The 27,306-nt window shown below is 42.6% G+C and overlaps 1 protein-coding gene across 7 annotated transcripts in view; it reads left to right on the top strand.

The window, feature by feature from the left end:
- Positions 1-27,306, top strand: part of CACNA1I (calcium voltage-gated channel subunit alpha1 I) — a 363,153-nt gene that overhangs the window by 258,046 nt on the left and 77,801 nt on the right. For all 7 annotated transcript variants that reach the window (XM_083573883.1, XM_083573884.1, XM_083573885.1 and 4 more), the window contains 3 exons: positions 19,806-19,965; positions 22,876-23,191; positions 25,312-25,404. In XM_083573883.1, the coding sequence (XP_083430009.1) occupies positions 19,806-19,965; positions 22,876-23,191; positions 25,312-25,404 (569 nt within the window). The remainder of the gene's footprint in view (positions 1-19,805; positions 19,966-22,875; positions 23,192-25,311; positions 25,405-27,306) is intronic.

Raw genomic sequence — 27,306 nt, 5'->3', positions numbered from 1 at the left:
TCCTAAAACATACGATTTCATGCATTTTTGTTATGTTTTTGAGCTGAGAACAGTACTGCAAAGCTCGGAGAAGTGCAAAATTCAAAGTACCATGTTTTCCTGTGTATAAGACTAGGTTCCGCCCCCCCAAAAGTAATGTCAAAAATTAGGGGGCGTCTTATACACGGGGCCATCTCCCCCCATTTTCTTAAATCTGAGTCCCCAAAAATAGGGGGCATCTTATACATGGGGGTGTCTTATAGATGGAAAAATACAGTATATGTTCTTCTCTGTGCAATTAGTCTGGGAGGTTTGGATTTGAGTGGTTTACTTGTAAGTGCAGACTACCGAAAGGTATCTCTCTCTCATTCTCACCTCCTAAAAGAGTGAGCCGCAGAGCGGGTGGGGCCTCCCATGTTGACCTTACATAGGCATCAACTTTAGGGGGCCCAGGTCTCTTCAGTCGCCCCAATAAAATATTTTGAGGGGGACAGGACAACCCCAATGTTGAGACCACTCAGTTGCGGAGCCAAGAGCAGCGCTGTGTGGCTTCAGTGGCTTGTGACTCCTTCTCCTGCCGTGGAGGTGAAGGAGGGAGGAAGCAGCCCCCAGCCAATGACAGTGGTAGGAGGAAGAAGAGGCGGAGCACTAGAGAGGAGGAGCCATCAGCTATAGAAGCTGTGTTGCTGTCGCATTTGGCTCCACCCCTGCCTCCTCCCTGTGTTACGCGCATGTCATGTGCGTGTCATCGCCCTCCCAATCTTCTGCTCAGGTTGGCGCCTCTGTGACCTCAGCAATTGCGTGGGTTTTCTAGGATAGAGAGGGGATGCTTTGCACCTGAAAAGGTCAGGAACAGAGGGAGTGTCAAAACCTTTGCCTGTTAGTCACTTTTAACCTGAAACTCCCTCTCCCACCACACCCCTTTATTCCAGTTTTTAACATGCAGGTCTCACATTCCTTAGGGGTAAGAAGAGTTGGGAGGAGTTTTAGGGAGAAGGAGGCTAAGCAATATTTACTAAATGCGAAATATTGAGAGCTGAAACCCAAATGCCATCTGCATAGACTCACCTGTTCATCTGCGCTGGGTTCGATTTCCTTCCAGTGATGCTCGAAAGTGTTTGTGTTTGCAACAGGTTTCTGTAGATAGAGAATTGCTACATTGCACTAAGAACAATTTGTGGAGCTTCTGTGGGATTGCTTACCTGTTTCAGATACACAGAAGCAATTTCCACGTAAGGTTTTGTGAGACACTTTCAGCCATTCATCACCGCTCTTTCTGACAATACGTAAAGATTTATGGTAGGGTTTGCTTCCTCGGGGTTGCCTTTCACGTTATTTTAAACACAGAAGTGCAGTCTTGGGAGTCCGTGCCTAAAGATGTGAGAAAATGTAATATTGGAAAGGTAATAAATGTGTCTGGGGGAAAACTTTTAGACATGTTGGACAAGCTTCCAGAAACATTTTGTGGAGCTTGTGCATCCTCATTCTTGAAATAGGCATTCAGGCCTTGACAAATTCAGGCACCTAATAATTTGATACCAGTGGCGTCGGCAAACCTGAAAAGTTATTTTCGGGTCTGCACAGGAGCTAGCATGGAAATGTTGATGCTAGTTCCTGAGCAATCTTTTTCAGTCCAGTGGGTGCAGGACATAAGGGAGCCAAACTAAAAGCCCCATTTTCCCAGTATCTCATTATTAGTTGTTGTATACATATTTTATTATTGTTTCTAAATAGTCTTAACATTTACCAGTTCCCTACTGTTACACCAAACTACAACCTGTTAAAGCACGAATAAAAATCAGAAATACAAATAAAGCATTTTTTTTTTAATATTCAGTCCTCTTTGCCACATCAGTATCTCTGTAGCACCAGCACTGTTCTGGGATTAATTTTACTTTAATGTGTTTCTTTTTCCAGTTATTATAAATGCAGGGATTTCCAGCCACATCTTCAGTACTTCTGATCAAAGAGGCACTTTTGTTAGTAATATGAGGGGGGAAACTTCTGTTTTTTTCATTTGCATAGAAACGTTGTCACATCAAGTGCTCCAGTGCTTGCTTTCCTCTCCCCTCCTCATTCCCTTTTCCTTTTGTATCATGTTTATTAGATTCTGAGTCTCTAAGCAGGGACTGTCTTATCTTTTAATGCAGCACTCAGAAAATGCTTTATAAGTGCTAAGCAGCAATAACCGAAAAATGGCAAGAGGATTGTGTTTGAAAAAATAATGAAAAATTGGAAATGGTCTGAGTTGGTAGCAGGTGTCTAGCTAGACATGGCACAGATTAGTGACAGAACATTTGGGTCCTTCCCACAAACCTTATTTAATGTCTTCATTAATAATCTTCATGGAGGAGTCATACTTGTTAATGACATTCATAGATGATGCTAAAATTGGAAGAGTCGTGGATATTAGCAAAGGGGAAAGAATAATATAAAGGGATGTAAAAGGAGCGAGGGGAAAGTGGACAGAAACGAACATGGACTGGTCAGAAAAGGCTCCACCTATGTAAATGTAAATGCATCAAAGATTTTTGAATTATTTGTTTGTTCAGAAACAGTGGAATATAAGTACTTTAAAATAAGTAAATTGAAGGCATGCATAGGCTGAGACAGTGGACAAAATGTTCAAGGGATGAAATATTGTCAAAATGTTTTATTGATTCCTATTTTAAGGTCCTTAATTCAGAATGGAATGGGTTGTCCAGAAGGATTATCATGTGACCAGGGTGTAGAGTCTCCTGTTGGCCACAATTTTTAAAAGAGATTAACTAGAGCAATTTTGCTGTGACAAAGGCACTCAAATACTTATGACCAAAGGCGTAATGGCAGTGTCAGTGCCCAGGGCGGGCAGGCGCCCTGAGTTCACTACAAAGAGGGATTGGTTGTTAAACCACTCTGGCAATTGTAGCTCTGTGAATGGAATAGGGGGCCCCTAACAAACTACAGTTCACCCTTAACAAACTACAGCTCCCGTGATGCTTCAGGGGAGCCACGACTATTAAAATGGTATCATAATGCTGGTATAGATGTAGCCGTAGTCCACAATTCTAACATCTCCTTCTGTATGATGGGTAGAATGGCTCTTGCAAAACACACACACACACACAAAACCCTATTGCAGGAGTGAGATTTGATAACTCTTGGGGGCTCTTAGACTTCACTTTTCTAAATGATAGAAGGTCTGTTTTTGCAATTTTAAAATTTATAACCAGCTAATCAGTTCTCTGTGTGGCCCATATATACTCTTTCTCCCTTTCCATCTGCATCCTTCTATTAACATTCACCCTTTCTCATATTCTTCTTAACCGAAGCCTAATGGGTTGCACCTTGAACACAGCTCAAGAGAGAGAGGGAGACAGAGAGAGATCCCCCTAGGTCTTTGTCAGAAGCAGCCCCAGGTCTCTCTAGAAAAGCTTGGCTGCATGTCACCCCAGCCAGTTCTTATTATGGCCTCTCCAGTGGCACCTTTCTGCCTCTATGCCACCTCTCGCTTCTTTCTGAAGTTGTGCACAATCTCACTTCATCCCTCTTGAGTGGCAAGTCTTTAATCATATCTTCCTCTCATACCGTCATGATTTGACACAGGTGGAAGAAAATGCCTCCTCTCGCTGCTGTTGCTGCCACTGTGTTAGCTGTGACTGTCAATTCTGTCTCATTTTGTACTGTGTTTGGATGTGTGTTGCTTACAACTAGTACTTTACAGCAACTGACTTGGCTAAAGTTCTATCTGCTAAGTTACAAGGCAAATCCTGTGATGGTAAGGATTTGCTGAAGAATTGATTGCCAAGAATGTACAGTGCTATCTGGCCACTGCTGTGGTGGTGGTGGTAGTTGTGGTGGTTGTTATTTAACCACCCTTCATCAGCAGGTTACAGCAATTAAAACATGGTGTTAAAAACAGTCTAAAGCAATGTAATGATCACAGAAATAAGGTGGGTCCTAAAAATATACACATCTCAGGTAACAAAAGGGTAAGGAGCATTTGCTGAAAGTTCTATAATGAAGATGCCAGATGCACGTCTGTGGGGAGGGAATTCCACAACTTAGGGGCTACCACAAATAATGTCCTCTCCTGCAGTAGCAGGAGGATGGCGGAACAACCTTCTGTCAATCTTAGCACCCAAGAGGGTCCATAGGGAAGAAGGCAGCATTTCCTCCAAACCATGCCCACCTGCCCTACATCAAGTGTGGAGCACCAAAGAAACAATCAGGAGTTTAGAAGTGAGTTCTTGATGGTTCCTCTACATGCAGGGCTCACTAACAGCCCCACTGGGATTGGCTGCACTAGGGAGGTCCCCTTTGGGTGCTTTTGGTCCATTTGCAAGCTTGATTTCAATCCCTACTACACCTGTACTTCTAAGGGGATTATTGTAACCACCGAGCAGGTAATTTGCCATTGTATCAAGACACTTAGAACTTGTCACCTGATGTGATAATGAAGTTGGCCTGTTTGAAGTAGGGGAAGAGATTTAAGGATCCAACCCACTGACTGGATCCAACTCCTCAGCCCTGCTTGGTACCTTGATGAGGTCCAGCGCCGAGGGCCTTCTGGCAGTTCCCTCACTGCGAGAAGCCAAGTTACAGGGAACCAGGCAGAGGGCCTTCTCAGTAGTGACACTCACCCTGTGGAATGCCCTCCCACCAGAGAAAAACAACTACCAGACTTTTAGAAGACATCTGAAGGCAGCCCTGTTTAGGAAAGCTTTTAATGTTTGAAGGACTATTGTATTTTAATATTTTGTTGGAAGCCGCCCAGAGTGGCCGGGAAAACCCAGCCAGATGGGCGGGGTATAAATAATAATAATAATAATAATAATAATAATAATAATAATAATAATTAAGCAGCTCTCTAGGATTCCAGACTAGAGTTTCCTCCCTGAAGATGCTAGCAGGGACTGAACATGGAACCTTTGGTATGCAAGGCACACGCTGGCCAATGCTGGCTGAGATTGGATTGAGCACTCAACTGGAAACTTCCAATTCTGGCTGTTGTGACAGGAACTACTGCTCAGTGCACCTGCTCCACCCGCAATTTAGGGAACTACAGTGGTACCTCGGGTTAAGTACTTAATTTGTTCCAGAGGTCTGTTCTTAACCTGAAGCACCACTTTAGCTAATGGGGCCTCCTGCTGCTGCCGCGCTGCCGGAGCACGATTTCTGTTCTCATCCTGAATAAATTTCTTAACCTGAGGTACTATTTCTGGGTTAGCTGAAGCGTATGTAACCTGAAGCGTATGTAACCCGAGGTACCACTGTATACCATTGATGGGGATGGGGGAGGTAACACTAGTCTTGCTGAAATGTGGCAACAATAAGTTGTTAGAGGGCAGAGCATCGTAGGAGCTGGTGTCCTATGGCTCGGTGGTGCTTTTCAAAATAATAATGCTACTCAGCATGCACCAAGCCTGCATGCTTGTGGGATGGCTTCTCAGTAATGAATACATGCTAGTAGCCATTGAACTGAGGGTCAGGAGAGCAAAAGGTATACCGGTATACAGTGCAGAAAACCTTCACTGGGCCTGTGCCTTTAGCAGATATCTGCAACTTGGTACCATTGAGTGAAAACATATGTAGATGGAAAAAATATGTATAGATAAAGTAAATGTAACAACTTGGGCTTTTTTATTATTATTATTGAAAGAGCAGCCCTGCTGGATCTTGCAGTGTTCCAAGTGTAGCCAATATTATAAATATGAGCATGCTACATTATTGGTGATTAATGTTATAATTGTAACTCATCCATAAAATCCATCAGCCATGCTAAGATTCACCTGCAAATGTCTGCAAACTCCAGAAAGGTATGTCTTACTATTATTAGTCTTGTGTTCTAGATGTGTGTGTGTGTGTGTGTGTGTGTGTGTGTGTGTGTGACCAAAATCCAGTGAGTCACAGCATCAGAAATAGAATCACCCTCTCCTGATGCACAGCCCTGTCGTCGACTCACTAATCTGAAGTAATACAGTGAAACTGCTGTAAAACAGCCAGACTGCAGGTTAGTCATGAGCAAAAGCGATATTCAGCATTTTACTTGCCAATCTTCGATCAGTATTCTACTCCTGTATAGAGTACATTGCTTGATGCCAACAAAAAATCCCTTGAAAGAGAATGTCCAATGCAGAAGGAAGCAGGTGAATTTTCTCATGGCTTTTGAAAGCTGCACCATGCTAGAGAGTGAATATAAAATTCTGATGGACAGATGAATTTGGCTGTGGAATCAAACACTTTTAAGGCAGTGATCAAAGCAGTAGAAGTTTTTCAACAAAACTGATGCTTCTATGGCCTCATCCTGCTGCAGTAGACTTTCCAAAAGCCCCAATAGAGAAGAGGTGGGGAGCAGCAGAGACTGGTTCGTTGCAGCAAATGCGTCACTGCACCAGCAACCTCAGTCTGCCTTCAGTCAGCCCATACCTTCTTGCCTTCTTACAGCCAGTGCCTGTCAGCTTCCTCCTTTTTAGACTCAGTCTTATGCTTCATGGAATACAGCTGTGTGGAGGAAGTGGACAAAACTAATATTACTTGGCTCTGACTGACATTTGCTCTGGCTCCACCTACTGTTGGTCTCCTTACCTTCCATCCTACCAGTTCCAGTAGCCACCAGTCACCACCAGTGTGGAGCAATACTTTTCAAGTAATTTGCGCAAAGGTGTCTATACAGTAGAGATTATGAGAGGAGAGGCAAACGTGGAAAGAAAATGGAGTTTCCAAGACCTTTTTCTGGCCTATAAAAATATATTTTTTCCCTCTACATTATTTTTAAGTTGTGAAATCAATATTTTGCAATCTTTTTGTCTCCTCCCCCTGCTGAATCCCAGCTTGTAGACTACATGGTGGAGCTAATGATAGAAGAAGATCACATAAATTGAACAACATAGCCCACCTTCATCCTGTGGATGCTGAAATAGATAAAATCTATTGAGGTCATATTGTGTGTAGAATTCAATGACTTGAGGATAAGCAGAGACACCAGCTGCAAAGCTCCACCATTCTCCTTTTGCATTGTCCAAATCAGGCTTCACTGATGCTTGCTTGCCGTTCCTAATTAGTTTCACCCTATTACACTCTCTCTTCTGCTTTTCCTCCTCTTATCTGTTCCTGGTTCCTGTGCCTGCCAGTGATGTCTACCTTTGTCTCATGTACCTCCGGTATTTTCATGTAAGCATAGTCAGAAGTAACTCAGTCAAAAGTACCTTCATCTAAGGATAGTCGAAAGTACATTCATTCATACTTCCAACTGGTATTTTCCACTCCACTGCAATTGGTTTATTTTGCACAGCCCTTTCTTCCATTTTGTCGTCTGCTGCTGCTGAAATATAAGAGTGTATTTTTTATGTTGTAGTGTACAATAGCCATGCATATTTCAGCCATGTACAGATATTTACAAAACAGGTGCCTTCTCTGCGTGTTCCCTTTCAAAGTTAATGACCTCCCAGAGGAGAAACCCTGTTAGTCTTTTGCAGCAAAATGACCAAAGAGTTTTGCGGTACCTTAAATAAAAGTTAATGAAGTGGCTAATCTATGACTGTAATTCTAACCATCAGAAGTAACTGTACAATCAAAAGTGAATTCAATGGGGCTTACTTCCAGGTAAATGGGAATAGGATTACAGCTTATCTCACTAGCTTGATTTCACAGTAAACTTGTCATCTCATCTTGCTTTCCTCATTCTGACATTAGTGAAGGTCAATTTAGCTCCCTGTTGATTTTTTGTTCATTGTGTCCTGAATTGTATGAATAGCTCCTTCAGTCATTGTAATGTGAATTAACCACATATACCGGTAAGTCATTTTTGTTGCAACATTTTATTTCATTAATGTGGATTTTCATCAGAAAATGTGTGTGTGTGTCTGCTGAAACATACCTCTCAAGCCAATTAATCTTTGGAATGCTTGTAGTAAATATGCTGTTGTGTTTGACAGCTTTAACGTTATGTGTTCCATTGGTTCTTAAATTCACAGCACAAACAGGACTGAGGGGGAAACAAGTTATATACCAATAAAACTTCTGGGGACAGCAAAGCATTTGGGATTGGGCTAAAAGTGAGACAAGGACACTTTGAAAACAAATATTTTAATACAACAATTTAGGGTGAATTGATGGTCAAACCTAAGCAGTCAAATCCAGCTGGTTCTCCCCACTTGGACAAAGCAGTTTGGATTTTAACTGAGGAGTGTATAGAGGAGTCTACAGCTAACAAAAAAAAAAACTTTAAAATTCACAGTAGGCAGAGGCTTAAGGTTAATATCCTAACCCAATTTAACCTGGGCATAAGCCACATTGAATCTAGTGGGGCTTACTTCTGATAAAATATTATTTGTCTTCATGCATATAGGCTGATTGTAACAACAATTAACTAACACCAAGTCAGCAAACTACAATTCAGAAAAAAGAAAAGCAACGAGGAACCTGTCAGGACAGCAGCAATTATATATCAATGAATATGTACAAAGAGTACATTACAAAACAATTTATGAATCTATTTAGACATAATTTGCACATTAAAAATAATTGGCACAAACTAAGGCAAAAAGCATTCGTAGCAAGAATCTGTGCTGTGATGGGGGCTGAACAGTTAGATGGAAGGAAATCTGCTTGGTGGTTCAATGGATACTTTTGACAACCATGTTGTTGTTTAGTCGTTTAGTCGTGTCCGACTCTTCGTGACCCCATGGACCAGAGCACGCCAGGCACTTCTGTCTTCCACTGCCTCCCGCTGTTTGGTCAAACTCATGCTGGTAGCTTCGAGAACACTATCTAACCATCTCGTCCTCTGTCGTCCCCTTCTCCTTGTGCCCTCCATCTTTCCCAGCATCAGGGTCTTTTCCAGGGAGTCTTCTCTTCTCATGAGGTGGCCAAAGTATTGGAGCCTCAGCTTCACGATCTGTCCTTCCAGTGAGCACTCAGGGCTGGTTTCCTTAAGAATGGATAGGTTTGATCTTCTTGCAGTCCATGGGACTCTCAAGAGTCTCCTCCAGCTCCATTCAAAAGCATCAATTCTTCGGCGATCTGCCTTCTTTATGGTCCAGCTTTCACTTCCATACATCACAACTGGGAAAACCATAGCTTTAACTATATGGACCTTTGTTGGCAAGGTGATGTCTCTACTTTTTAGGATGCTTTCTAGATTTGTCATTGCTTTTCTCCCAAGAAGCAGGCATCTTTTAATTTCGTGGCTGCTGTCACCATCTGCAGTGATCATGGAGCCCAAGAAAGTAAAATCTCTCACTGCCTCCATTTCTTCCCCTTCTATTTGCCAGGAGATGATGGGACCAGTGGCCATGACCTTCATTTTTTTGATGTTGAGCTTCAGACCATATTTTGCACTCTCCTCTTTCACCCTCATTAAAAGGTTCTTTAATTCCTCCTCACTTTCTGCCATCAAGGTTATGTCATCTGCATATCTGAGGTTGTTGATATTTCTTCCGGCAATCTTAATTACGGCTAGGGATTCATCCAGCCCAGCCTTTCGCATGATGAATTCTGCATATAAGTTAAATAAGCAAGGAGACAATATACAGCCTTGTCGTATTCCTTTCCCAATTTTGAACCAATCAGTTGTGCCATATCCAGTTCTAACTGTAGCTTCTTGTCCCACATAGAGATTTCTCAGGAGACAGATGAGGTGATCAGGCACTCCCATTTCTTGCCATAGTTTGCTGTGGTCGACACCCATAGCTTCATGCTGATGCCTTATGAAGGGATACAATCTCTTGACGAATAGATACAATCTGTGGCTTCGCACTTCAGCTGCTCTTGAGAACGATCATTAAAGATTGTTATCTCTTTGACAGACATCGATGTAAAGCTACAGGAAGTGCCTGAGATGAAGTATTGGGTGCTGCATAATGCCCATTACCAAGAAAAAGCCTGCAACAAGTTTTAGGGGGCAGAACTCCAAAACACACAGAGAGCACCCAAGCAATACAGCTATCACCACTACTGACAAAATGGAGGGGGACATCTGCAGAGGCCACAGAATAGCTTCTGGGGTGCTAGATATGGCCCCCAGACCATGAGTTACCCAGTATAGCATAGGGGTTATACTCAGTATCATGGGAAATAGACTTAGCCTTCATTAATTTGTCTAGTTCTTTTCGCCGTAACTTGGGTTAGTGAATTTCCTAAGTTGTTTAATGGTTTGTGTGAAGAAGTTCTTGTTTGTTTAATTTTTGTCTGTCCTGATATATCAGCCCAAAAACATCACTAGATGACCACAAATTCTAGTACTATGAGAGAGAGATAAGAATTTTCTACCGCTCATCTCCACAGCGTTTATGAGAAAATGCTCTATCAATTGTTTAAAATAAACTAGGAAAAACAATCATTTTCAGTTGCAAATTTTTGGACAAGGGAACACTTTCAAACATTTAGCTTGATCCAAATTACACTGAAATCACTTGAAAGGCTTCAACAGTCTTTTGCTAAGGTTTGGAATGACATGTGGTACATTATTTATCTTTACATGCGCAAATAGTCCCACTGAAGCTGAGCTTCTGGCATGAGAAACTCTTTGTAAGATCAGAACTTCATTTAAATTTAACATGGCAAGAGAAGGCAACTGCATATCAGAAATTCAGCAGTGTAGCATCATCTCATGCCTGATTGTTATATATTCAACTTTAAAAAATATGTTGAGCTTTTAAAATTGGGCCTGAGAGGGGAAGAATTGGAACAGCGATACTCCATGAAAGGAGTTCTGCGAAAAGGCATGAAGTGAGAGAGAGCAACCTGCCTGGGCATTGCTTCAAAGCAATGGAGAGTATTTCAGACAGGGAACAGTGCATAAGGTGTAAGTCATTTTCTCTTATTGTACAATATTGTATCTGTGTTTCTGCATGATCTTGGATTCCTAAGGCTGTCCTGCTCAATTATGTGTTTGTATTTTGCAAGGTACGCTATGGAAAGAAAGAGGAACTGCTTGGGAGAAATTCAGACTATGGGAGACATTATGTACTTGTAGGAACAAAGGAGGAGGAAAGGGAAATTGAGACATCCCCCCTTCCCTTGTAGAACAGAGTTGCAAATGGAGACAGGAAGATGTTTGATTTTGCCCTCAGCAAAACAGATACCTGTAGTTCGGTTTCAACCCAAGGTGTAATTGTTGTTGTCTGGTGCAATGCATTCTCTTTCATCACACTTGGATGGTGACAATGAGCCCTGAAAACTTTGATTCATAGTTTCTCGATGTATAAGTAGCTCTTGAGCCCTCCTCAGATGTGTATACTCACAGCAGCTTATGGGAAGATCAACGTGTGGTCCAAGCTGGGCATGGAGGTGTTTGGTAAAGATTTCCATGATCACTGCAGCATTTTTCCTACATTCACAGGAATCTCCACAGTTGTGTCCATATGTTCAGCCTCCCTCCCTTTGTGTACCTAGTCATGCCTTAGGAGTCATGCTTATGTAAAGTGGGAGTGAAAAACAGTAATAATAGACCCTCATGTCTACTTTTATTATGCTGCTGCTTTTCTTAATATTTTACATCAAGACTCTTGGGTGCTACAAGGGTGATTATTGACTAGGAGTAGACTACTCCCCAGAAGTCCAATATGCCATTTGTCTTTGGGACCATCTGTGCAGTGGAAATCAATGGCCACAGGAAGGCTGCCTGCTTTGGAAAAGAAGCAAAGAAGAAAGCATTTTTAAATAGTAGGGATATAATTGCAAGACCTGCCTGTATATATTGCATGCAGCCCTCCGCTCTCCTCTTTCTAAATTGCTTGCTACGCTTCCCCTTTCCCAAGGGTTGGCACATGCTGGTTGCTTCACTCAAGATGGCTTCAGCTGTGGCAGCCAAGCTAATAGGGGTTGACAGGCACTGTCTGGAGGGAGTCATGGACTCTATGAAGTCGACAGAAGCTTGTCAGCAAGGGCCCTGAGGCACCTCCAGAGTCAGGCAGTCGATTCACTCTGTCCAGCTCCAAAAGGGAGACCCCCCTCCCCCCCAAAAAAACCCCACTGTATCATTTAGTTTGGGTGGTATTTGAAGAGTTGCTTCTCTTAACCTCCCTGTCCACTGCTCACGACATGGGATGCTTTGTGTGGGGCTGTGTGTGTGAGCAAGACATTTGTTTTAGTGTGACACTAGATAACAAGGCCCTTCCCTGAACCAGCCATCCTCTCCCTACACACCCAAACCGGCTGTGACAGAGTGGTACATTTAAAAGTATATTTCACAAGCTTTGCCTTCTGGGGAAAATTTGCCAGCTAGAAACTTCCTCCACCGGCTCCCCTTGACAGACACAGCCTCATCCCTGCAAATCTGCCCACAAGGAGGGTGAGGAGGCTGCAACTTTCTCTCTCCAGAACACACACCTGGTGTTCATGCATATTTCATTCTTTGCGCATTTCGCTGCAAAGATCAAATCTTTTCATAGCTGATGCCCTAGAAGGCCTGCTTTGCTTGCCAAATATTGTTTCATCGGAGCTTTCCTCCTTTCCCTTTCGATAGTCCAGGCCCTCCTCTTCTTTTCTTGTGGAATGGCTGCTTCCCCAATCCCCAACCCCAGACTGCCTGAGAAAAGGTCATTGTCCCTTTCATATTGGCTGCTCCTCGCTGTGAGCCAGTGTGGCTTCTGCTCTGGCAATAGAAAAGGATAAACAGGGAGGAGGGGAGGACAGAGCCCTCCAGACAACAGCTTATAAGGACGGAGAGTCTGAGGAGAACAGCAAGAGAAAAAGGCACACTGAGAGGATGTTAAGAATAAAAAAAGAAAATAGAGAGAGAGGCTGACAGGGAAAACACACACACACACACACACACACACACACACACACACACACACGAAATGAAAGCAGTGGGAGAAGAAGACAGCAAATAAAAAGTTTCCTAAGACATTTCAGAAACCATTGTTGAAGAGGCACCTGTTGGGCTCCAAGCTAACTAGTTCGCTTCTGAATCTCACAGAGTTTCTCTCACTTTCCAGACCAGAATTGATATAGGAGGCAAATGCGAGAATTGCCTTATTATAAGGGTAGCATGTGCATCTGCTCTGAGGCATCTGGGAGGGAGCAAGGAGCCCACAGAAGGAGGGTGTTGTAACACTGACCCCCCAGTGACTTTCAGTCATATGAAAGGAAGGGAGTGGCACCAATGTTATTGTAGCATTCACTAGAAGTGCATAAATTAGTGAGCAATCTTTCCTCCTAAACCAGCCATGTGGTGCCCTGCAGGTGCTGTTGGACTCCAATTCCCATCAGTCCTGAACAGCATAGCCCATGGTCAGGGATTATGGGAGCTGTGGTCCAGCAACATTGATTGTCCCCTAAACTAATGTGCACATGTATACGGTATATGCCATAGGGGTCTGGGGGCAGTTCAGTATCACAGCTGCACATTGCTCCTCTGAGAATCCTAATTGCACTACCCTCCTGACATCTGGGGCTTTTGCCCTGCCCCAGTTATATATCCATATAGCATTGCAAACATGGATCTGGACTGGGCAGGAAGAGGACTAGACAAAGACATTGACTTTAAAAGAGGATTGGACAAATTCATGGAGGAGAGGGCTAGTGATGGCTACTAGCCATGATGGCTGCGCTGTGGCTTCATGGTTGGAGGCAGCAATGCTTCTTAATACCAGTTGCTGGAAACCACAAGAGAAGAGAGTGGCCTTGTGTTCGAATCCTGCTTGTGGGTTTCCCACAGGCATCTGGTTGGCCACTGTAAGAACAGGATGTTGGATTAGACGGGCCATTGGCCTGATCCAGCAGGCTCTTTTTCTGTTCTTATAAAGTAGTTGGTAGGTGGGGTTACATGGCGGAAATGGCAGCCAGCATGGGAAGGGTTACACATGGTCCTTCTTAACGGCAAACAGGAACATTAGAACCTGAGTCAGGCCATTTGTCAATCTAGCTCAGTATCACTTCCTGAAATTGCTTGGCAGGGGCTCACTGGAGTTTCACACAGGGGACTCAATATACCAGGCATTAAACTCAGAACCCCATCTGCATGCGAAGAGTGCACTCTGTGCTCCACTGCTGCACTACAGCTGTCTTCAAACGCTGCTCTGATCTCAGGCATTCTTATCTGGACTGCCAGCAGCAGCATCACCTTGGCCAAAAGGGCTTGGCGTTGGCTTATATTTAAACTGATCTTGTGTTTGTACTACACCATTTGTCCATATGAACCCCAAAGCACATAGCGACTTTTATTAACTGACTGTGCAGATTTAAGACGCCGGAGCCACGTTTTCCTTTGCTTGCTGCACAGCTTGCCACTTGTTGCACAGCAATATACTTCGGCAAGAAAGGAAATGAAGAAAATGACGTACCGAAACAAATTACAGAGTTTTCGGAGGTACAGCAGGCAAAATTAATGATGCAGCCTTGACATTTGGCTGAGACCTTAGGCTACCTGTGATGTTTAGATTGTTCTACTGGCTCTTTTTAATGAGCACCGACTGATCAGGAGTCAGGACCTTGGTTCTGTGTCTCTATAAATGACACTGCTATGTGCACAGTGCTGCACTCTAACAGTGTTAATCAAAATCGCCTCCTGAATTACCAGTGGAGTAATTACAGAATGCTTGGGTATTCCCAGTGGTCCTCTGTGCATGCTGCCGGGGCCCTGCGCCATAGGTTCATGTCCTTGTGCTATAGCCGTTGCACAAATTGTTCCATATTTGCTGCTGCTGCGGGTGGGTGGATTTGTTTTGGCCCGGAAGAGTAGAGAGAAGCAAGGAGGAATTTAACTTTTCCTGTCACTCAGGGCATTCTTACCTGGCTTTCTGAAGGTTAACCGGATGACCACTTGCAGCTTTTACAATTAAAGTCCTCAGGCATAGTTGCTGTCATTGGAGGGCCATGCTTATGAGAAGGTCTGCTTTAGGATTGGAGATGACATTGCTGGTCTGGATGTCTCCTCCAGATTGTTTCAGTGTGAATGTAGTCCCCAGGGACGTAGCAAATATAGATTGCTTGGAATCTATGTAAATAAAGTGGAGGCCAGCAAACCATAGGCAGGTCTGCTGTGAAGATGCTGCACTTTCTGTGCTTTGCTGCTTCCCATCTTGACCCAGATTTGTCTATACATCAGCCAGGTTCCACCAGCGATGTCCACTGTAAAACGAAAAGTACACGTAGCGCAGCCTTCACACACTTCATACAATGGGAGTTGTGCTCCAAAACATCTGGAAGGCACCAGGTTGGCAAATGCTGCATTAGAGTAATCCAGCTGTTGAGCTAATAGCGAAGGGGTATTTGGGGAGATAACTATCCGTTAATTACGATCTCAGTTTACATTTAAGATTTAGCAATGGGAATATTAATTTACAAATATATGCACTGCCAAAAGCAGAAGACAGTTTCGGGGAATAGTTATTAGTATTCTCAGAGTTCGTTTCTCCCATTCACACGTCACCCTGTGGCAACAGGATTTTCCAGCCTACCAGGGTGAGAAAATGATGTGGTTTTGGCTTTGTCACATTGATGGAGGCGCTACTATGCACAGTGTACTTTCTGAATGATTTAAGACACACTTTTAAGACTAACAGCGAGAGCCTAAAAATGCAAGCTAAGATTTTCAGAATTTTGATACAAATACTCCAGATTTCATGAAAGCACCTGCTAGATGGCAAGTAATCTTCAGGCAAGAAAAGTCGCTACTTGAGGTAGTACAAATGTTGATAGTTACATACACATATTCCCCAGCTGTACCTGTTAACAGGGGCACAATGCCTGCTTTCTCATTATACTTATCTCTCATTGCTGGGACTTTATGCATACATAATAAATTACTACTATTAATAATAATGTGAATGATGAGGCCTATCGTCCTAATGGACTCCTTTGACTGACAGAATAGCATCCATCTTGTCTATGGTGCCAGATACTGCAGGTTTTCCTAGCATATAATGAATTCTGACATCCTGAATATTATGGGATATGGATTTTCGTGGTGGAATGAAGAAAATGATAGGGATATGTTGTTGTCTATGTGAAAGTGGAAAATGCATGATGTGGAGTTATTTTCACCACACTTACTTAGCAGGGCTTGTCAACTCTCGGAGCCCATGTGTGCTCCTGCTGCTGCTTCTCTCTGCCTCACTGTGAGGAGCTGACTTTTCGCATCAGGTAAAAAGCGTCCCTATTTCCATTTGACAAATGTGTGAGGTGGGGATGCTGTGCCTCAGCTGTGCTTGTTCAAGAAGAGGAGGAGGAGATCTGAGAAGCTAGCAGAGTCCCCCTTAACCATTGTTCTTTTTATTGGCACATATCAGAAACTTAGGAGCAGGTAATGGTATGTGCAATATTCCCCAGGCAAGATGTTCAGACTCTCTTCGGGTGAATAATTGATGCTCCAGAAGCCAAGCAACTGGTTCCTGATACTACATCCTGATAGTCAGGGGATGGAGGCTTTGAACTGACTCTATATGTTGTGTTTAAGTGCCTATCTGATCATTTCTCCTCTGAGCACATTCACATTTACACTCTCACTAATACCGTATAATTTGGTGCCCCAGAAACAAGGCAACTGCTGGTGTTCGGAGGCTAAAGTTTTGAACTAACCCCAGGTGTTGGGATGACTATTTATTTGATCATTCCTCTTTTTAAAACATTTGCCTTTCGATTTCTGCTAATACTGATAATTGAAATTGCTTCCAGTATGAACACATGTAAATCTTTTTCTTTTCTTTTTTTTAATGGAGCTTTGCCAGATTGGGTATATGGCTTGTTTATTGCAACCTAAGTCAGTGCAGAAAGAAAGAGAAACATCATGGGTTAAAACCAGTCATGTGAAGACCATACTAATTACAAAGGCAGGTCCTAAATTCTTTTACCCATGGGTAGGCAAACTAAGGGCCGGAGGCCGGATCTGGCCCAATCGCCTTCTAAATCCGGCCTGTGGACGCTCCAGGAATCAGCATGTTTTTACATGAGTAGAATGTGTGCTTTTATTTAAAATGCATCTCTGGGTTATTTGTGGGGCATAGGAATTCGTTCATTTCCCCCCCTCAGAATATAGTCCACCGCCCCCCAAGGTCTGAGGGACAGTGGACCGGCCCCCTGCTGAAAAAGTTTGCTGATCCCTGCTTTTACCCATTTTCAATTTGCTGTCCTTGGTTCTCTTCCACCACATTCTTATTTACTTGTGACATTTAAATATGATTAATACCTCCACTGTTAGAGGCTGAATGCTTCTAAATGTCAGTTGCTGGTAACTGCAGGAGGGAAGAGGTGTGTTGCACCCAGGTCCTGCTTGTGGGTTTCCAGTAGGCCTCTGGGTGGCCCCCATGAGAACAGGAAGCTAGACTAGATGGGCCTCTGGCCTGGTCCAGCAGTCCCTTCCGATGTTCTTTTGAAGGACAGTTATGGCATGATGTATGGTGTTCAGGCAGTGAGGACCTGAAATGTTCCCAGGTTACTTACAAGTGGAAAATTTATTTTGAAATGTGTTAACTATGGGGACCTTTATTGGAAGTGATTTCATGAGCAATACTCTAGATTTTTTGGATGAGATTTTTAACTGAGAAACATTCAGTAGGTGGACTATTTTGGTGTCGCTTTCCCCTGAAAATTTGTTCATGAAATAACTTCTGAAAGACATGACACTAAGCATGAAACATTATATAAGGAGTCGTCCTAGAGGGGCTACAACAGTGCAGTTTCACTAAGTCTAAATTGCCCTGCAAATTCGTCCCATGTGAAACTTCTTGCAGGTTCCTTAGATATACTCATCCTTTCCCACTCACTCTTGCCAGAGGCCTCTTCCACAACTGGGACTCAACATCCACACTTCTCTCCTCAGCCATTTATGCTACTTGAAGTGACGCAGCACCCCACCCCCTTCTGCCCTTCTAAGATGCTGGATATATATGGTCAAATATGGTTGTAAGAAGAGCCCTGCCAGATCAGACCAAAGGCCTATCCAGCATTCAGTTTCCCATACCAGATGCTTCTGGGAAGCCCTCAAGAGAGGCATGAGGTCAACAGCCCTCTCTGCTGTTGAATCCTAGTGACTGCCATTTGGGGGCACTGCGCCTCTCATTCTGGAGGTAGAAATACAGCCATGATGCATAGCCTTAGAGTCCATGCATTTGTCTAATCCCATGCTAATGAGAGAAAACACTGACAGTATATTTCATTGTTATTCGTGGTTTTGCTTTAAACGATGTCAATCTGGGGACTTTTAACACCACAAGACATGCAGTGGTAAGATGGTTATAAAACTATGTCGCCCCATTGATTAAAATCAAAGCCCCTGGAGTTAAATGTTAATACCAGTGGCAATTCTGTATGTAAGTGCTGTTCACTTGCCAGTGGTGTTATGTGAACAGTTTTGGACATCTGTTCATTTCTTCTCTCACTTGGATTTCACAGATCTTAAAGAAAAGAGGTTTCAGGACACAAATTGCTCATTGAAAACCTCAGGATCTTTTTATGGGAATTAATATCTGTACCTGTGTAAATAGCACCTGTATCTATGAATGCCCCAAGCCTTCATTGTAGCCAATTCCAGGTGCTCTCCTTGAGCTCAGAGTCCCTTATTCCCAGGCGCAGGAACAGAATAAAGCAGGAAAATGAGACAAAGTGTAAAGCGCAACTTGATGTGGCTAATTACTTGACAGTGGGCATAAAAAGGGGATTAACTGGTGCCTCTAGGGATTGTCGCTGAATCCTAATCTTATCTTTCCCTCTCCCTTCCCCAGCCATTTGAAGTAATGAACTAGTTATAAATAGCTAATTAGTTAATTATATGCTGGCCTACATGCAGCATCTTGTAACATGAAATTCCCTGGACCCCTGCAGTAGGGAGTCTCAGCTGTGGAGAGGGAAGCAGGTGGGGGGATTAGGAATGTGATTGATGCTTGGAAGGATTTGCAGAACTCAAGTGACCACAGGGAACACAGAGAATGTAATTAATTTAGTAAACGGGTGCAATCTATCCTATCCAAGGGGCTAGTCCATTATCTTAGCAGAGTAAAGGGATCAAGGAAAGAAACAAGCCCAAAGTTTATTCAGCTCTTGTAGTCTGAAGATGCTACAGCACGAGAATAGGGTAGCGTCCAATTAATCAAGATCCAAAGGAAATAAAGAAGAAAAAGTGCATGGCAAAAGCCACTACATTGTGAACTAAAACGCTCTCTTCATTAAGTGATACTTAGTTCAAAGAAAGCCATTCTTGGATATGATTGAGGAGCTCCTTCTTATTGGCTCTCTGAACAGAAGCTTTCTTTGAAGTAAATATTCTCTGATGAAGAATGCATTTCAGCTCAAAACATGGTAGGGTTTGTCAACAAATTGAAGTTTCACACATCACCATTTCTTCCTCCCCACCCCCCCCCATCTTTGCATTCTGACATTGTAAGACATGTATCATGTCAGCAGCCCCAGAGGTTGAGTCCCTTGTATCCTGATTTTTTGAAAGCACCTCATATATTTGGAGACATTGCATAAGTAATGTGTTCAAATAAGAACAGATACAGCATGCATAGATAGGCCTGGATTCACCATTTGGCTAAACATGCTACTGTACTTAATTCAGAGCTGCAAAACTGCTGCACAGGAATGGGGAACTTTTGGCCTTGCAGATGTTGCTGAACTACAACTCCCAGCAACCCAAGCAAGCAAGGCCAATAGCCAGGGATGATAATGGGAGTTGTAGTTCAGCAACATCCTCAAGGCTAAAAGTTCCCCACACTTCCTCTATAGAGTTCTCTAGCTGCCTCCACCTTGTTTTGATCCAGGATTTCCCCCACATAACGTTGTCTTCTTTCTTTCCCCATTCTGTTTTATATCTCCTTTCCCTTTCTTTTTCTCAATTATCTTCCTCCTCCTATGCCGTGATCTATCCCTCTCTCCTTTCCTGGTCTTGGTCCCTCTTGCAGGCATGCGAATCCTGGTGAATTTGCTTTTGGACACCCTCCCTATGCTGGGGAACGTTTTGCTTCTCTGCTTCTTCGTCTTCTTCATCTTTGGCATCATTGGGGTGCAGCTATGGGCTGGACTGCTGAGAAACCGCTGTTTCATGGAAGAGAACTTGACAATGTGAGTGATGGGGAGATGGAACTGTCTGTGAAGCAAGCCTCTCTTATCTTTACCCCTTCTTAACTTCCTTTGTTGCTGAGCTAGTTCACAACCTTGGAGAACAATCAAACTAAACATATCCACTACAGCAAATGATTTCCACTTGTGCACTCTTGCACCCTCCCCAAATCAGGTCCGGGCGGGTTTGGGGGGTGGAATGCAGAACATATATAGGGGTGCATGGCTTTTGGGGGGCAGAGGGGAATAACCACATCAGACAGCATGGCAGGCAGCTTCGCGGTCTTCCTTTTACTAAAAAGATGCAAAGTCTGGGAGCAGCCACTGAGAAGGCCCTCTCTTGCGTCCCCATCAAGCATGCCTGTTAGGGTGGCAGAACCAAGAAAAGGGCTTCCCCCAAAGATCTCAGAGCCCAGGCAGGCTCATATGGGAGAATATGGTCCTTCACATAGCCTGGGCCTAAGCTGAGCATGCATTTTATTTTATTTTTATTTCTTTTTCACTTTTCCACTTAAAAATACACTAAGAAGCTAACAAAGAATGCCAAACTCCAGCCCACTAAAACAATATGGACACAGATAAATAGTTATGACATACAAACCAGCAATTTAAAGCATCCTTATAGCCAAATCAGAGTTGTTGTTTTTTAAAACCTCAAGCAGCAGCCCTAGCAAGCCATTATTAAAGCCCTACGAAGTCCCTTGAACCAGATCAACAATATATTTTTCATATATGTAACTAATTCATGTCACTTTATGAATATTTTCAAGGCTGCATTTGCATTATGTCATCATTACAGGCTTAAAGAATGACACAATGTGCTCTGTTCCTATCAAAGGCAAAATGGCTGTGATATTTGGCTGCTGCTACCAACAGCCAACTTCATCCCGTGTCCTGCCAGCTTTATATACTGTATATTGCACAAATGATAAAGGAAGCAGTCCTATCAAGTAGAGACTGCCAGTCCACAAAAAGACTGACCTATGGCCAGAATCTGGGGTCCCCTACTGAGTGAACCTTGTGATCCTGCCTGGGAATCAAATAATTTGTTGATTTTAGTTCTTTAGGTTTTTTTTATTTTTTCAATCTTCAATTTAAAATTGGAAATTAAATATCTGCAGCAATTTGCAATAAAACAAACCCTCGTGGAAATTTTTCAGCATTTTAGTGCATTTCCCCCAATTAGCACATATTTATATGCCGTTTTAACTCACGTACACATTTTTGCAAGCAATTTTTCCTAATTCAATGCACTTTTGCATGTTCTTTCACTAGTTTATTCATTTTTATGCACATCCCCCCAATATATCCTTTTTTGTACACATTGGTTTGGTTTGAAAACTCCATCACAAAATTCAGTTATGTGCAAATTTTGAAGGATGACTTTGTTCCAGAAAGTTTAAATTTGAAAAATCTGGCTTTAAATGCAAACAGAGTCAAATTCCTTCGCATCCCTAGTACTGCCCTTCCTAGGCCACCCACAACTCCTCTCTGCCCCTCCTGACTCCCAAGGTATTTACATCTGAGAAAGGCTTGGTTGCCATTGGCTAAGAGATGCTAGAATGTGTTTTTATCTCCAAAACAATCTTTAAACAAAAAACAAAAAACCTGTCAGCATGATTCATATGATTCATGCAGAACCTTCTATTTTTAATCTGAATGATAATCACTAACAAAATGGCCATTTGATTGGAATTACCCAGTAAATGCCTATTAGGCCCCTATGCTTTCTCCTCTACCATATTCAGTTTCAGATGTTGCTTAGCAACCTCGCACATGCTTCCCTAAATTGCCCCCCTGCTGTTTAGAAAAGGTTTCCTGACAACCTGGCTGACAACCCAGGGAAGGCAGGGTCACGATCTCTGGTTGGCTGCCTAGATCACCTGGCTGTTGGCCCTGATCCAAGTGCTCAGGCCCTGTGGATTTGTAATGCTAGAGATGTGTCATTTGGAAGTTGTAGCTCAGCCTCCAGGCCATCTCTCTCACATTCCACAGCAGGAGATGCAGCCAATCCTGACTCCCTAATGTATGCACCTTTATGATACATTTTTTTAAAGCAACATGTCTGGTGCATTCATGTTACATTTTCAGGTCTGCGCTTAAAACATCTTTGGCATACCTCCGACAAATAACGGGCGAAGCAGCCCATAGCTACAGCAGCTGATCCTGCCATTCCAGACTCTGCCGTAATATTTTAAGATTATTCATGGTCTTTTTAATTTTCTACAAATCTCAAATTCTGTGGGATTCTACAGTTTTAAGTTTGGATTCAATATTATGGGAAGTATTGCTGTCAGATGTTAGGAAATAAGTATGTTAAATACTTCCATACACTGGCACAGCCCCAGATTACCCATTTGCTGCATGAGGCATACATCTGCTATCTATTTTAGTTCTAACTACGTAGAAAGTATGCCACTTAGGGAAGAAAAATGAATAAAAACTTGCACTCTTACTGTGGCCTTTCTTAAAACCTTCCCCCCGCCCTCCCCAATGTCTAGAAATTGATTTTTGCTAGGGGCTGTAGCTCAATTCAGCTGATTCTCTAGACCACTGTTTGGGTCATCCTGAATGAGCCACAGACCCATTCACTCTCCACCCTTCCTGCTGTCTCTCACTGTTTCCTTTCCCTGTGTAATTTCTGTTTCCCTAGAATTAGAAACTTCCTGTTTTATCATTCCGGTTTGGAGGGATGAGTGCTAGCCATAGTTTGCTAAGTCAGACATCACAGCAAACTGTGGCTAGTGTTAAATGGGAAACCAGCAGCTCATTTTCTGTGACACTACAGGATCCTTAATAAGCTACATCCCTGTAATAGCTGGTTGGAAGGTTATTGTGATCATCGCCAGGAATATTATTAACTCTAGTGTTTGCAATAACAAATTAATTAGTGTGCCTTTTGTGTCCCCTCAGACAAGGTAACATCACCCTTCCTCTCTATTATCAACCTGAGGAGGACGATGAAAAGCCCTTCATCTGTTCACTGTCAGGAGATAATGGAATCATGGGCTGTCATGAGATTCCTCCACTGAAGGAGCGAGGCCATGTTTGCTGTTTGGACAAGGATGACTATTACTACTACACCTCTGTCAGACAGGAGTTCAACGTCAGTGGCATGTGTGTCAACTGGAACCAGTATTACAATGAGTGTCGCACGGGCAATGCCAACCCACACAAAGGGGCTATCAACTTTGATAATATTGGCTATGCATGGATTGTTATATTTCAGGTAATCTGAACTGAGATGTCCAGGAACCAGTCCAAAGTCTATAAATGTGACCTACACTTCTCATTAGTGATTTACAGTCCTTTACGGAAACAGTAGTGTGGGTGTCAGCATATGTTGTATTATTCATGTGGTGATAGCATAGTTGTCAGGCTACTTTTGTGATGGAAACATTACAGTGGACACTCAGGTTGCAAACATGATCTGTGCAGGATGCACATTCGCAACCCACAGCATTCACAACTTGTGTCTGTGCACGCACAGGTTGTGATTTGGCGCTTCTGCGCATGCACAAAGCGCAATTTAGCACTTCTGTGCATGCGCGACCGCCGAAACCCAGAAGTAACCCGTTCCAGTACTTCCGGGTTTTGGCGGTCCGTAACCTGAAAAAATGCAACCTGAAGCGGCTGTAACCCAAGGTATGACTGTATATGGGTTGGATCAAAGATGAGGAACTTGTAGTCCTCCAGATGCTCTTGGACTCCAGTTCCCTTCAGCTCCAGCCATTATGGCCAATAGTCAGGGTTATGGGAGTTGGAGTCCAAAAACATCAGAAGAGCCACAGCTTCCCTATCCCTGGGCTAGAGGCAGAAGGATGTGGTGAGGTTCGGGCTAGAGGTCAGCCACTGGTTCAGACAAACAAGGAACAAGGATGAGAACCAGAGATGTAGTCAAAAGATGGGCTGGTGGTGGGGCACAGAGTTGGGCAGAAACGAACCAAATGGCCAGAGTCAGGAACACACATATAAGTTAGGTAGGTACCAGATGTAGAGTAGCACTCTGTGCTGTTCCTCCATCTTATGAGTTATTCAGACAGAGGAGCTCAACTTGAACTGGGAAGTCATATAGCACCAGGCAGGTTTCAGGGCCATGGCTGGACAGAGCAACAGCAGATTGTACTCTGGCATGTAGAGCTGCGGCATAACAAAGATTAGGCTGGAAATTCCCTCAGTTCTTTAAGAGCTGTACTGGTGGGGCACGGAATAATTCACCTGTATGCTGTTGCAATAGTCCTTGGCTGAAGTCCTCCAGTGCCTTTACATCAACATACCACCATTTGGTAGCACAGCAAGATATGATGATGATGATGATGATGATGATGATGATTAAAAAGCTTTGCTCCATAAGGAAAAGCCAATGAGGATATCATACTTAATATCTTTCTTGTTGTAAGATATTACTGTTCCTCTTACTCAGTAGGCCTTTGGAATAGGGTGAACTTAAAATTCCATTCACCTGCAGCAATAGCTTGATAATGTGGATGACAATCAGTTGTCATGAATTGTTATGTCTTAGCTCCTTGAGTATTTACTCAGTGCAGCAGTGGGTTGCAATAAGCCTGTCAGGGAATACGAACCATCATGATTATCGTCCATATGTTTCATCTGCTCAACTACCACTTAAACCGTGAACTCACTAATTGTTTCCAAATATAAGGATATTAGTGTATAACTCCTGACTTTCCCACTCTCTTTTGATGATTAAAAGACTGCACATATAGCTGGTATTAAAGCATCTGAAATGTGTTAGAGAGAACTACTTGTTTACATATTTACTCAGTCTACATGTCTAGATAAAACCTAGCCTGTAGGCCTTCAATACATGGTGAGATTAACATGGGAATGTACCTAAGTCTTACAATTATTTCCTTTAATTTCTGAAGCGATCTAAGAGTATGATTAGACTAACAATGAATATGCTGCCAATTGATTTCATTGGGGAAGTTAAGGACACACTTAAATGTTATTGAAATCTACAGCACTCACTTAGAAGTGCTAAACTTTGGTTGGCTCTCATTCAGCTAAATGTATCAGATTCAGAGAGCCCAACTGGATTCACAGGAGCAAAACTCCCATCCCTCCATTCATGTCATAGTGAAAAGATACTGCACTGCTGGCCTAGATCAAATTAGTGCTACTTTAGTGGACTGGAAAGATTTATAGGATTTGTGGGTTCTGCTTTTTTTGCAGCAAGTGGAGGGTTCCTAACACTGAAAGTCTAGCAAAATAACACAAAATGTGTGGACTGGAGCAGTCAGCTCATTGGAATGGATTTGACTGCTTTACATTACTGTCTTTCTGTAGTTATTTACTTTTTTTTGTTCTTGTTTTCTTTTTCTATAGGTGATTACACTGGAAGGGTGGGTGGAGATTATGTACTACGTGATGGATGCTCATTCATTCTACAACTTCATCTACTTCATCTTGCTGATCATTGTAAGTACAATTGTCCTTTCAGCAGAGCTGATAGGATCCTGTCAATGTCCCAATTAATCTAGGAGCCTGAAACACACACTGTAGCAAAAGTAGCTGTAGAAAGCAAAATGTGTTAATTGTATGCATTCCAAAACGCAAAGAATTCCAGTATTCTGGCTTTTTTCTTTTTCCAAGTAGCAAAATCGTTCCAGGAAATTCAAGGATCAAATTTAGCATTGCCTTTTTAGAATGAGAAGCTAGAGTTCACTCGAGACATTTCTGACATTTTGGTCTCCTGTTCTCCTCACTTAAATGGTAATTTATAATTGCTGAGTACTTACAGTCCATGGTCCAGTGAATTTATAGTCTGTAGCAACCATTGCCAGCCTTAGGCAGCCTTTGGTCCTGCTAGCTGGAGCTGATGGGAGTTGTAGTTCAAAATATCTGAAGGGCTCTAGGCTGCCCAAGGCTGGCCTAAGGCATAACTTAGAAACATGGATCACAGTGAATGACAGAAGAAAAAAGCAGTAGTGATGGTAAGAGAAATAAGATAGATTTGGGGTTTTTTCCGGGGGGGGGGGTGCCTTCTTTTTGGTTCAATTAATTTGAGATAAAATGAGCAAATAAGATGCTGATGATCTGAACCTATGTTGCAGTCTTTCTTTCTTTCTTTCTTTCTTTCTTTCTTTCTTTCTTTCTTTCTTCTGCCACATTCATCTAAAGGAGTTGTAGTCACTTAGACGTTCAATGTTTCCAAGCTACTGTCCACAGGCATGAGTTAAGTAGGTGATTAAAAAGAAGCAATAAAAGCTAATGAAAAAAAGGAAAGCAGAGAGTATTTTAAATTGAGATTGAAAAGCTTCATTAAGGGTGACAGCTGAAACAAGTTTCCTTTTCCTGAGCTGCTTGTTTTTCTTATTGAGAATGAAAGCACCTTCTTTGTTCTCTATACCTCATTTTTAAAGAAAACCAATACAAAAACCCAGACCTTTGTGACTCCTGGAGAAGTCCATGCTGCCTGACAGTTCACCCAGTGGCTAGCCTGAAGCGGGGGTTTTCACCACATGGCATTTCCTCTGAACTTGCTCCAAGAGGTATCACAGTCCATGCTGGCTTCGTGGAATTGGTAAATAGAACATGAAGGCCTGGGCACATCATTGGAGGAGCCATTTGGATGGGGTCTCCAGAACCCCTATAGCAGCTGTTTACTTGCCTGCTTAAAGGAAGTTGGGATGGAAGAAGGCACTGTTTTCCATTCCACCCTGTAATTGCTTGCAGCACTGTTTCTATTCTGCTGCAGTTCATTTTCCATAAAAAACTATATTATTTGTCTCATTGTCCACTGTGGCAAAATTACAAGTCTTACATAACTTTTGTAATTGTGTTCTCATTTATTCCACCCCATTCATTTCAATGCAAAGAAATCTCAATGCAAAATGACGGGGTGGGGTGGGGTGGGGGTGGTGAGTGACATAATGAATTACATACTGTATTTGTGCTGACTGAAAGCAACAATGACAGAGAATACTAATAATTTGCAATGGATTGATCTCCATCAGGACAAGGGACAAATAAACAAATATCAGCAATTTCTGCTCCTTTTTCCCTTTTTGTCAGAATTCTCCCACATCCACAAAACTTGGACAACAGCTCTGGCAAAAAGGAAAGAAGCAAAATACCCCCATGTACTAAAAATATACATTTTGGAAAAATTATTCAAGGACATGTTTTTAGAAACAATTCTCACATTAGTTTTGGTTTCTCTCAGTTTTCCCTTTTTATCAATCCTAAATTCGGTTCTCCAAATTGACACATCTGTTGTTAAAAAAATTAAGAAGTCCTTCCAAAAAATTGTTAGCGTTTTAGTTTACATAAATGCTTTATTATTCATCCTTTCCCCTGATATATGCATTTTCATACACA

Source organism: Podarcis filfolensis (assembly GCF_964270895.1).
Source record: "Podarcis filfolensis genome assembly, chromosome: 10".
Classification (NCBI taxonomy): domain Eukaryota; kingdom Metazoa; phylum Chordata; class Lepidosauria; order Squamata; family Lacertidae; genus Podarcis; species Podarcis filfolensis.
The sequence above is the reverse complement of the archived record's forward strand: the minus strand, read 5'-3'. Positions and strand labels throughout refer to the sequence as shown.